This window comes from Trachurus trachurus (assembly GCF_905171665.1).
Source record: "Trachurus trachurus genome assembly, chromosome: 3".
Taxonomy (NCBI): domain Eukaryota; kingdom Metazoa; phylum Chordata; class Actinopteri; order Carangiformes; family Carangidae; genus Trachurus; species Trachurus trachurus.
The window spans coordinates 19,994,742-20,007,879 of NC_139893.1; the positions used below are offsets into that span (position 1 = coordinate 19,994,742).

The 13,138-nt window shown below is 43.6% G+C and overlaps 1 protein-coding gene across 5 annotated transcripts in view; it reads left to right on the top strand.

The window, feature by feature from the left end:
- chd9 (chromodomain helicase DNA binding protein 9) overlaps positions 1-13,138 on the top strand; it is a 70,669-nt gene that overhangs the window by 1,616 nt on the left and 55,915 nt on the right. For all 5 annotated transcript variants that reach the window (XM_084000567.1, XM_084000568.1, XM_084000569.1 and 2 more), the window contains exon 2: positions 2,701-4,435. In XM_084000567.1, the coding sequence (XP_083856693.1) occupies positions 2,807-4,435 (1,629 nt within the window). In that variant the 5' untranslated portion in view covers positions 2,701-2,806. The remainder of the gene's footprint in view (positions 1-2,700; positions 4,436-13,138) is intronic.

Sequence of the window (13,138 nt, forward strand, 5' to 3'; positions counted from 1 at the left end):
TCAGGGCACATGGCAAACGTGATTTAATCGTGTATTATTTTTCACAACACATTGCAGTTATGGGATCTACCATCACTTCCAACTGTTGTAAATCCAGCTTTGGTGGACTGTTTCTTTTCCCTCAGCCTTCAAGTTGAGGGCAGCTGTGATTCAGACTTTTACATTGTCAGCAGTTTGACAAAAAACCCAAAAAAGTGTCAGTCCAAGCTCAGGATAATTATCCCGAAGATAACTAAGTACAGAAACAAAAAAACAACCGGTTATTTACTCTAAAAGCCATTTACTAGAGTAAGAGATTGTGCAATATCACTTTCTTATGATTGGTAGTTTTTTTTTTTTCAATTGTTCTTAAATATCTCCAATGTGGCTATTATGCACATTTACTCTCCCAATTCTTGCCCGAGCAGTATTGTATGTTTTCACATGCCTCCCATTTAGCTTGTTGACAATATGAAAGAAATCATCGTTATGTTGTCCGTGAATATAGGCAAGTGGGAATGCCTCATTGTAGGGCAGTCGCATGACTCCCCAATCAACAGGACAGTTAACAAAGCACTGGGGTGAATGTGAAACTGGAAGTACAGCCTGAACTGAAAACAGGAATGGCTTCATGCCTGTGTGGACACATTTATATTGGAAGCCGTTGATGGTGATTGGTGGGGATAGTGATAATATGCATGGTAGGCTACATACCTGTTCGCATGAGGCTGAGCTTTAGCAGGAACTGTGTGTAGTGATATTCCAGTAAAGCTGAGTAATTTTATAGGCCTAACTTCTCTTTGCTCCTTTGCTCAGTTAATGTTTTGAGTTTGGATAAGGCTTTGTTTAACTGAAATTACAACATTTGGGATGAAGTACTGAAAATAAAACTTAGGCTAATTCACACCTGACAGAAATTAATTTGATTTGTAGCACTGTCAAGTGCAGTGCTTGGTCCCTTGTTTTGAAGAGATCATTTCTGGTCAACACTAAAAAATATTTACTTTAAAATATTGTACTAAACTAAATCATATGTCTGGTCTAATTAGTCTAATTCAATTTTAGCTCCTGAAATGCATGAATTAGTTCACATACGCTGCATGAACTGACTCAACCACAGTATGATAGATATGAAAACAGGACAACATGCTGACTCAGAGAAGTTTCAGAACAGAAGTTTCTGGGATCAAACCTGCCGACACCTGCTGGGGCCTTTCTGTGAGGGGGTTGAATGTTCTCCCGTAGGCTGTGTGGATTTTCTGCAGGTGTTTTGGTTTCTTCTCACCATCCACACACATACAGGTTAGCAGCGAAAAATTGCCCATAGTTGTGAATGTGAGTATGAATGACTGTCAGCTCTAGTGACTGGCAACCTATCAGGGACTGGAAAGGTTGCCATATAATGAGTGATTGTAAACCAAAACAATGGAATCAACAGTGATACAAATAGCATGCACTGGTTGATATGGGCCAAGCAGGCCACATGGCCAGATTTACTGCTTCAGTCTAGATATTGAAAAGATGGCAAATGGGATCATCAGTAACCTGCCCTAACTCCTGAATCACATTTTAGTGTAACAGCATGGGCATGTTGCTGATGCTTGTTAAGACAATATTTGAGTTTTCAAATTCACTCAGATTGTAAAAAAAATAGGCTACAAAATTGTTCATCCTCAAATTGTGAGTTGAGGGTGTTTAACCACTTACTTGCGCTCAGTGTTTGTCATTGTTAATAATTTATTTGGCTTGTGACTCAAAATCACATGTGCTGTAGTTTTGGAGAGAAACACCACAAGCAAAACCTACTGTAATTTGGAAAGTAGTACAAACAACAGTTTTTTTTTAAACCACGTATTAGCCTAATGATTTGTATTTAAAATAAATGAGAACCACTTTAGTATCCCATGCAAGTTAGACCGAGGCACTGGAGAAATGTCTGTGTCTATTCATGCCTCTGTGTGCCTGGGTGCATAGCAAGTCAGCATATAATGACTGACCTGGGTTAGCTTCTGTCATCTTCCGCTGGTCTGTGGTTGCAGAACACACACACCCACACACACACACTATCTCGCACGCGCGCACACACGCACGCACGCACACTCTCAAAGGGCCTCATCTGCCTCTGTCCCTAGCTGTTGAAATTCTATCAGCTGTCTGCACCTCCCACACATTCTGCAGCGGCAGGGCAGGCAGCTTCATTGGTTGTGGGTGTGGGGGGTGGGGTTGAGGTGCATTTGTGTGTGCGTTTGTGTGTGCGTTTGTGTGTGTGTGTGTGTTAAAGGGAAGGGGGTACAGGAAGAAGCACCTGCTGGTGGCTGGCGGTTGGTTTGCACCAGCTGCTTTGCTGCACACATGAAAGCCAGCCCAGTACTGATGTATAATTGACAGAACCAAATTTCTCCCAGACCCTTCAGACCTAGCCCTTACCTGCCTTTTGAAAGCTTTTTTTTTCTTACACTGGATGGAATTTTCTTGTAGTTCTATTAAGAAGAAACTGATGATTAACAACAACAAAAAAAGACATGGTGTGTGGAAAAAAGAACTTGATAGACTAGTCTAAAAATAATTCATTTGCCCGTTTTTGTGGTGGAGTTTCCACTGGAATCATTTAATGATTATCTTGAAGTGTGTTTGCAAACTGATCTGCTCTTTATTTAGATCATACAGTATGCAGTCTTTATCATCTGATATTTACGTTGTTGTTTTTTTCTTTTTGGACAGGGACTCAACATTTTGGACATGCTGTAACTGTAGAAAGTGAGGCTCATTGGGACCAGCTTGGATCCAGTGGTGTTCCAAAGGTTCCAGTTACCCCTGGGGCTCTGCCATGGATTTCTTTGATGACCCTAGTCTCTTTGTTGGAGGTTTGGATGGGCTGGATGAGGATGGGTTTCCTTCAGCACCATCACTTGTGGATGAGCTAAACCTCAGTGCTGACTTTGAACCCCTCCAAGTGGAGCCGTTAGGTTCAGGGAAGCACCAAGAAATAATGCCACCAGTTTCTGCCCAACCAGTCCTGCCCAACTACAGTCAACAGATGGGTCACTACATCGGTATTAAAGCACAGAATCCCACAGGGCAGGCATTTTCTGGTCCTGGGGGCACCAGTGTTGTAGGTGGTGGTATGATGCCAGAGCAACATGGCCAGTACCACAGCGCCGCCATGAGCCAAGTACCCCAATCCAATGGGCTGTTCTGTAACAGTAGCAGTCCAATGTGGGGCAACCAAGACCAGAATGGGAACATGTACCACCCCATATCTCAGCAGCAGCAGCAGCAGCAGCAGCATCAGCAACAACAGCTTTGTCATCAGCAGCAGCCCCAGCAGCCGCCTCTGCACAACCAGCAACTTCATGTCAGACAACAACAAATACAACAGCAACAACACCACCCCTGTCACCGTCAACAACAAGAGCAGCAGCACAGAATAAGGCAGCAGCAGCAGCTACAACAACAACAGCAAAGTCATCAGCAACAGCTGTTAAACCAGCACCAGCACCAACAAATTAACACACAGACTATGCCCCTGCAGCAACAGCAGCATCACAATTTTCCCTTTCACCAAGGAGGTCAGAGCCAACAACAAGTTCATCACGGTCAGCAGCGGGTTCAGCACCAACTAAATGTAGGGGGACCAAGGTTCCAATCAAGGGCTTTGCCAAGTAAGTCTTATTTAGATAGTCAAAATGCATCTCTGAGTGGGCCTTGCTTACAACAACACCAGCAGCAGCATGGTAGGTACCAGTTGACCAGGGGGGGCCAAGCCTTCACTGGATCGGGGCCAGAAGACCCTAACCTGCCCTTCGCGATGCACTCATCATCTATGGTTCACTCTCTACCCACGTGCTCGGTCAGTTCTGCTACTGCATACCAACCGGCTCAGTACCCCGCTTACCCCGGAGAGCCAGAAATACCCAGTCTCAATCAGCAGTCTATGTCCGCAGCCTCAGTATCTGGGCCCACCACCACCACTGCACCCCTCACGTCTACAGTGCCTGAGCTGTCGGGGACAGTATGTCAGTTTCCATCCACAGGAGCTATGAGTCAGCAGCACACAAGGGTCCCAGTCAGCCAGGCAGCAGCAGAAGAATGTCCTTTCCGGGCCCTACGTTGTTCCAGGGAAACCCAGGGAAACTGCAGGTCATCTGAGATGTTTGGTGAGTCTATGAGCTGCTACCCCAGCATGACCAGCCAGCTGCCCTCTGAGCAGCCCCAGAGCTGCGGGGCTATCGACACTAATGGATACCAAGCTTTGGGTGATAGCCTCCTGACATCAGACGCTCAGGAAGAAGACTTGGAGGGACTGGAGCCTCCTGACCTCCTGCCTGACCTACTGCCCCAGCTGGAGGCTGCTCTCAGCCAACAGGATGACTCCAACTGTTCCTGGGCCAATTCCACTGTGGAGGGGGGACATGAGCACAGGAAACCACCACCTGTTGAGTACAAGGAAGAGAAGGTAATACAAAGCTATAAACTTCATTCATCACTCCTTTTGGTTTTTAGTATTACATAAGCATGGCTGAATGTTTCAGCCAGTGATATTCTCTCTGTTCCACTCTGATTTATATGGGCACTCTGGGCCCCATTTCCTCTCAGCTTTGATTACCCAGGAGAAGAGATGATAGTGACGGTTAATACACACACACTTAATATTTGCAATACTAATGGGGAACATTTCTTTGCTGAAATTTAAGAGAATTAGTATCACTATATAATGGCGCAGAATTCAGTCACTCATGTAATGTTTAACCAACTACCCCAGATAGAACATGTGCTTGTCTAGTAGGAGACCTGCGATCAATGGTGGAGTGGGGGAAGGTGGAGAGGCGGTACCTAGAGCCATTTGAAAGCCCTCTGAAAATGATAATGGTCCGTCCAGCCTGGTCTGCTAAGTGCGCTGACAGCAGGTCAGGCCTGATTAGGCTAAGAGTGGCAGGAGTGTCTTCAGGACTTAGCTGTAAGCATACTTAGGGCTATATCAAGATGTGGGTCAGGGTAAGCCAGAGGCACTTGCACACTGCCTCGATAGAGTGTGGGGGAGGTTGCATGCTGTTGTGGTAGCTGCCACAGTCTTCTGTGTGTCTGTGTCTGTGTGTGTGTGTGTGTGTGTGTGTGTGTGTGTGTGTGTGTGTGTGTGTGTGTGTGTGTGTGTGTATGAGTGCATGTGCACGTGTGAGAGAGTGGGCGGGTGGAAAAGAGCGTGGTGAAGGAGAGTCGTAAGCACCCGAGGGAGGGGGAGGGGGTTTGGGAGATGGAGAAAGCAGTAGTTCATGGAAAAAGGAGGGAAAGAGACAGGAGAGGAAGAGCTCGAGAGTGAGAAAAAAAAAAGCGAAGGGGGAGGCTGTGAGAATGCATTAGCTGGCTGTAACAGGCCTCAGGCGGTTCCTGGACCTCAGTTGGCTGGTAACTTAGCAGCATCTACACAGCCTCCTGGCCCACAAGTGACACATGACCAGCAGCCAAAGCAGCAGACGTTTCATCGTGGTCTGCACTCTGCACATTCACGTTTGTGTGTGTTCCTTTTTGGTAACATTTTGTGTTAGACTTCAGCAACGTTATTTCAGAAACTGTGTGAACACATTTGTTTTGAAGCTAGCAGAAACTGATTATCTGAAACCCTAGCACATGTTGATGTCAATAATTCACACTTGTTTTTCATGTGTACTTCTGTTTTTCATGGCTCACTGGAACTGACACAAGTGTTGTTTGACATTGTCTTAACTCTTCACGACCAAACCCTCTCTGTATCTGCACCTATCCTAGTGTGACAAAGGCTTGATCAACTATGTTACAGTAATCGGTTTCAACCAAACTTATGCCCACGAGCCAAAACACAACCTGTTTGTTGACTACTGCCACAACAATCTTCCAATGGGCAGCAGGCGACTACAAAACTGGTAGTCTGCCTAAACCAGACCTCATCCACACAGGCTATTTGCCCATCTGCAAAGGTCCTTGATTGAATTGGGCCGTGAACCACAGCCATACGCATGAGCCTCTCCCTGTCTGTGTCAACATCCAGCCCTGTGTTGATGCTTACAGGCTGACTGTGCTATTCATGTGCACTGATGTGTGAAGAGCCTGCTGATAGTGTGTTTGCTGAACAGGCAAGGCATCAGGGGATAGCTGCCCACTCTTCACTCCCCCACAGTGAATGTGGCTAATTAGGATTTCCAATGGTTGTAATGGTCAGCTGCAGCTGTGCTGAGCACCCGTGGTTCAAGAATTTGGTTGCTGTATTCAGAGGTTAAATTGAGTAAAAATAATGTCTTGGGCCCTGTTGCAATGGATCTAAATTTAAATGAACAGATTGTGAGGAACTCTCCTCTGTCACATGAATCATTTTATTTCACTGTGAAGTGTCTTCTGTGAGGAAGTAGTTTAAGCTTGCAGGCATCAAGCACTCCAGTGAGACCCATCTGAGCTGCATGCCACTCTGAAATCCTTGCGTGTACTCAAGTGAGTCAGCAGTCAGTCTTTTTGCTGTGACTAGTTATGAACTCAAGACTGATATCTTTAAAATATCTGTGCATGTTAAAGTGGCAGACGAAATGGTTGTGCGATATGGATCAGCCAAAAACAGATTTTTCCATCTGGTCATTTTATCTTGACAGTAAAAAGTCATTCAATTGGTTCTCCAGAAAATGTATTAAATTATATGTTGCAATTTTTTTTTTTAATGATCCATTCCTAAGGTTTAAGGATAGATTGGAAAAAGTTGCACAGAATAGGAGTCTTTCAAAAGTGCAGACTTGATTTGTTGGTTGATTTTGGATACGTAAATGTTCCAGGAATTTCATCTTTGGAAATCTAGTCGTAGTTTCTTTTCAATGGGAGCGTTGCTTTTTGCCTCTTTTTAATTTTTTTTTTTTTTCATTTAAATGTGTGTGAATTTTCATTTGATAGACCTACATATTGATACAAATTAAACCATGCCCCAAAGTCAAACAGGAAACTGGTTTCAGATATGTGTGGGGCAACAACAGCATATTCAAAACGCCCTTTCCTCGGTACACTCAAACTGAAAGAGGGTGTCTACCAGCCTGATTTTTGTCCCACCCTTTCGCAGCAGATGAGGCATCATCAATTCAATAGTGACATGGTCCATCACCTTCGTGTGCATACTCATAACTGAACTTCAAAAACTGGTTACGGTAAAATCTGTATTGTGCAGCTGGTCTACACTGATATGTCTTCAGCACTCTTCGAAACAAGAGAGTGTATTAATGATTTGACTACAGACTAGACCGGGAGGAAAAAAAAGAAAAAAAAAAATCAGTTTTTAGTTTTTTAAGTTGCTTTCTTTCTTGTGTTTCTAGTTAGTGTTTTTTTTTTTTTGCCATGTGATGCCATGTCACTTTAATATATTATGGTATATCTGCAGCCCTTGGTTCATTGCCTTGCTGCTCGGATACTTAAGGATTACCACATTTTTGCCCTGTTCCTACAGTGCTGTTGGTAATTCTCATCAAAGAAAAGGCTGATGGGCTACTGTGGCCACTACAGGCCCTCTGGCAGTGACACTGACCAGGTGCCTCCTCCATGCCGGCCTGCCTCCCTGGCTTAGATTTATTATCTGACGGGGTGTCACTGCTCACCCCTCTCTACCCTGCCGCGGCTCCAGAGCTGTGTTGCCAGTGAGCAACTTCGGGTATATGTGTGTGCTTGCTGCGTCAGGGTGACATGCTAGCTTTGTTGGTTACTGACCTCTGGGAAGTTTATATAACTCCAAGCCAACCAGCCGACCAGACAGGGCAGGCAGTGCCATAATCAGCCCTGAAACCTGACACCATGCATCACCCCAGCACTCACCCCACCACCCACTATGTGCCACACGCACATTCTGAGCACACACACATATCCCTGGGAAACCTGCTGCTTCTGTGGTCACATGGTGATAGGCTGTCTCATTCACACACTTTCCCTGATTGCCTCCCTCAACATCTATACACCCCCCACCCCACACACACACACACACACGCACCACCCCAAGCCTTGCCCCCGCCCTCTCTTGCTCGCTCTGTCAAGTGTTCTATGTGTTTGCATCCGGCCTCATTTGCCTGTCTGTTTTGGAGGCCTGCCAGATGAGGCGGGACAAAGAGTAACTAAGGGTCAGGGGTAAACAGGAAGTCAGGCGGTGTTTGCTGTGGGCGGAAGGGGAGGGGTCTGCGGAGAAGGAGGAGGAGGCGGGGGGAGGAGCTAAGAGAGGAGAGGACAGGGAGGAGGGAGTTGTACTTGGATTGACTGTGTCAGGAGCATGTGGGAACGCTGCCAGCCCAAACTGCACAGTAGGTCTGAATTTAAAGTATGCTCTTTTATTCAGTTTGTCTTTTCTTTCTCTTGCTTTCTTCTCTATGGATTAAATGGCCTTGAGTATTTTTCAGGAGTGATGGATGGGTGAGTGCTTGCTCAGTGGTCAAATGTGGAGGTTTTCATTTGTGTTTGTGACTGGAATGTGAGGCTTTTTGGTTGTGACTTTTGGCAGCCTCCTTGAACTTGTGTTAACCTTTGACTGGCGCAGAGGGGGAAGCCGGGAGCTGAGACAACCTCTGTGTCTCTGAGCAGACAAAGACCTGCGTTTGATGAAGACCACACGAAAACTAAAAATGAGGCTTAATGAAGGGTGCAACAGGGGAAATTAGAAAAGACATTAAAGGGTAATGACCTCTTTGCCCTTGTGTTTATAACTGACACGGTGGTTGCTGTTTTCTGGTAGGAGCAAGAGACTGTCGGTGAGAATCTTGAAGTAAAACATCTTAATATTAAGTAAAGCTTTAATAAATCTAGCTGTAGTTAAAGTTAGGGGAACCTTAAATCTGTCTTTCTGTTTCCGTTTACTCACGGTGGTCTGTGCCACAGTTTGACTTTGACAGAACCTAATGTTGGTCATGCTGTTCACAGAGATGACGATTGGCTGACTGGTTACTGATTTGTAGGTTCAGCAAACAGGTTTGTGTCATTAGGAAGTCATTAGCTAGTTGCCATGGACTCCAGCGTTGTAAGACGAGACTTTGTTATTGTATGTTACTCATTGTGTAGTGAGACATGCTATGGAACTGTCAAACAGGTTCACAAAAACTTTGTGTTTGACAAAATTTCTTGGGAAGGAGGGGCTGCAGAGATATACTACAGAGAGCTATACACACCACTTTGCATCAAATTTTGAGTGCCAATGAGATTGTCAATACTGATAGACCATCCTCACATCCAGTGAGAGTGCATTATTCTTACCTGAAGTCCCTCCATTGCCAAATGAGAGGAAAGGGGGTCAGAAATGAGTAATGAAGCAATACTCTGTAATGCACCAATGAGAGGACATGATGGGTATGTACTAAAAACAAATGGTCAACTATCCAACCATTAAGTTATTTTTTTCCTATTCTATTCTTAAAGCAGAAGTAAGTGATATATTTGTGTTAATATAAGTCTTAAATAGTTATATCTTCCGACAGCAATCACTTACATAGAGTGTTTGGACCGAAACACGGGTCTGTCAGTCACTCTGCTCTGCTCTGAGCCGAGGAGAAAACATTTATCGTATCCTACAGTTTTTATCCAATGAGGAGAGAGAACGGCATGCAGGGCTGTGTGTGCAGCCAAGGGACGCCGTGAATGTGGTGACGTAGGGACGAGGACTGTTATGGTGCGTTCAAGGAAACTCGTAACTCGTGTTTTTCCGACCTGTGAAGTCGTACCAGTTCAATCTGGTACGAGTTCACGGGTCGGAAGTTACGAGTGGCCGTTATAGTGACTTTCACAGGTAAAACAGGTCGGAAAAACACAAGTGTGTTGCCGCTACAAAGCTACAACGCTACAAAGTCGTAAGTTGTGACTTGAAGCTGTAATTTACGGTTTCAAAAGCCTACCTGGAACGCAGCATTAGCCAAAACGACCGGATCGCTTACTTCTGCTTTAATGCTTAAAATAATCTGAATCAACCAGTCAATCAAATAAAAACAACCACCACACATAGGCTACACATTCACATTACGCATCATGTCTTTAGGTATGTGGAGTAGTTGATACCCACACATATACTTCCAATTATTGATAACAATGTGAAAGGAGAAGCATGACGGACAAGGTCAAACTGGTGTAACCTAAGGTTACGAGGAAATCAGTCATTTAGAATACCCTCCCTTGTCTGAGGAATGCATTCCCTCCAATTTAATTGTAATGCCATTGTTGTTGCAGCATAAATCTGAGAAAGATGAACTCATTGGGGCCTGTTAAAATTTGACGAAAAGTGATGTGTGTGTATTGGTCTCTCTTATTTCAATTCCCCCAGTGCTTATGAAGTACTCCCATTTGATATTTTCCATTGTAGGATATCATCCCAAAAAGGTTATTTTCTGACTTTAGGAGTTTATCAGTCACCCTCTGTTTTATAACTAGTGATGCCATGATTACAAGCCCTCTGATCATCATCGATCAGTTTTCATTAAAAGATATGATTGGAATTAATGTTTCCATTGCACAGCATGGGACCAAATTGTAGGTGCCGTGGTGAAGTAGTTAAAGGGACAATGAGGAGTTTTGGAAAAGCGAAGCGTTTTCACACTACATTTATGAGCCTCCGCGTGCACCGTGAAATTCTTTGACCGGCGCAAGACGGACTCATGTTTTCATTCATCAATAATTAAAATCAGAGGTTCAAAGACGATCACATACCGTCGTAGTTCCGACCATAAACGGTGATTCGGCTGCGTTATTCCCATGACTCGCCACGAAACCGAAAGTAAGGAAACGCTGGTCGGCTCGCCCAGCATCTCCGCCACCACTAATAATAACAAAATAACGATAGAGACAAAACAATATATTTATCGAAAATGGGCCCATTAACAAGTGTGGGTAGCGTAGATTCATCCACATTAACGTGAGACTTTTTTATAATCAAATAGAAACTCCTCGTTGTCCCTTTCAGTTTTGAATTGTATAAAAATAAACAAGAATCTAAAAAAAAGATTTTTTAAAAAATGGTTGAAAAAACGTTTTACTGTCTGCATGTGTTTCAACAGTTCCGTCTTCCCTCTCCTGCAATCAGCCATCATGATAATGTTAATGACTTAAATGGCTATTTCCTGAAGAACTGAAACTATGAAGTAATGATAAAAATGGTAGAAAAGTAAGTTTCCAAAGTACCACATACTGCATATCTGGGGTTTAATACAGCCTCTTTTTGTCCTCATCCACAGATTTTTATTGTATTGACAGAAATTTGAAGGATTTTTTATGGTCCTGCTTCCAAACAAAGTTGCTTTTTTTGATAAACAATATTTATATATTTTTCATCAAGATATATCATTGTCATCACTTGCTGATCTTGGTCTGCTGTGTCTCACAGACCAGCAGCCACTCTGACTGTCATGATGATTTGCTCTACTTTTCATTTATTGTATCATATTTACAGCATCAATTGGATGAAATGCAGCAATTTAAGAATCCTGAAACAATCCAGCCAGCCTCTGACAGCTGGCTGTCTTAACACCAAACTGTTGCAGAGTACAGTGTCTGTCTCTGCTTGTGTCAGTGAAATGATCAAACACTGACACTTAACTTTTCATAATAATCAGACTCCTTGTTTGTTTTGCCAGTATTTTTCAGCAAGCAAATTGGTCTAGTAAGTCTATACTTTTGTTCCTCAATGCAGCTTTGGATAGTCACATAACCCAATCCTTGTGAAATTTGTGCATGTATCTTATCACCTATCCCCCTGTTTTAGGATAAATGTCTATTATCTAAATGTGTGTGATTGAATGCAACATTCCTAACACAAGCCTTCCAACTCACATTTCTAGATCAGTAATTTTCTTATTCTTTCGCAAAATTGCCTTTATACAGAGTTGAGGTGATCCAACTAATTATCTTCTCTTTTGTGTTGGAAGTCTGTTTCTGGCCTCTACCATTCCAGTGCAGATTGACTCCACAGACATCTACTTTAAACTAAGCAGGAGGTAGAATTCAGAGCACGGGGGGGAAAAAAAGATCCTTATACTTCATCAATTCCTGAAGGCTGCAGGTTGACTACACACCTGCTCTGTATCTCTTGTGTGCGATTGTACGTAGCTGTCTCTGTGTGTGTTCTCTTTACACAGGCATTGGCCCTGCTCTCCCTTTGCACTGCTTCAATAATGAAGGAGTTGTAAAGGTCTGGCAGTAAGCCCCTTGCTGAATTCCCCTCTTCCTCATCCCTCCCTCTCTGTCTCTGTCCAGCTCTCTCTCTCTCTCTTTCACATCCTGAGGGACCTCCTCTCAGCTCCACTCTTCAGTTTGCACCGATGTTCCCATTAATGAATGGCATCATCCGGCTTGTTTTGCACAGTTCAGCTTCACTTCACTGCCTGGTGCCTGACTTGCTGTGCCATCTCTGATTTAGAGAGCAGCTCAAAACAACCACTGGTAAAAAAAACAAAAAAAAAACAGGCTTAACAAAGAAGCTTTACAATTTTGTTGATGACACATCATGTAAAATATATGAACCATGTGCAGTCTAATATGCAAAAAAATTTTGGGAGCCACCTGTGCTGCCTTTAAGTCCAAGTTACCTGAGGCTCATGTCAAAGGAATAAACAAATACTTTATGTTATCTTGTATGTCTGGTTGAGGAGACCCCATACTTTAAAGGATAATTTCAGTATATTACAATTTAAGTTTATTTATTTAAAATAGAGACAATACATATTACAAGCCTGTTATAATGTGGCTCTCATTTCTGTAGACTATCTTCTCTATTAGTTATGATCATATTGCAGCCTACTCATCAGAGTAATTTCTGATTCGGAGACAGAATCATCACAATTTACATATCCTCGTTGAGCATTATTTTTCACTGTGTGATAGCTGTACAGATTGAAGGTGTGCTAGTATTTTCATTTCACCCAAAAGAGACCTGGTATTTTTGAGTGGTAAAGTGTGTTTGAATAGGAAAGGATCCACATTGGCACTGCTGATACTGCATGTAGAACATGGGAATTGGCTTTAAACTGTGAAGGGTGTCCCTCTGTGGATGGATGGCCTCTTGCTCTCACTTTGGCTCATGCTCGCCAGTGCATGCACACAGTGCTAGCCCTTAAAATATCACCTTAAATCTTGCTTAGTGACTGCCCTCTGAGCTGACACTTAAAGATGCAAGAAGGGCAGATGCCCTAGTTAGAATCAG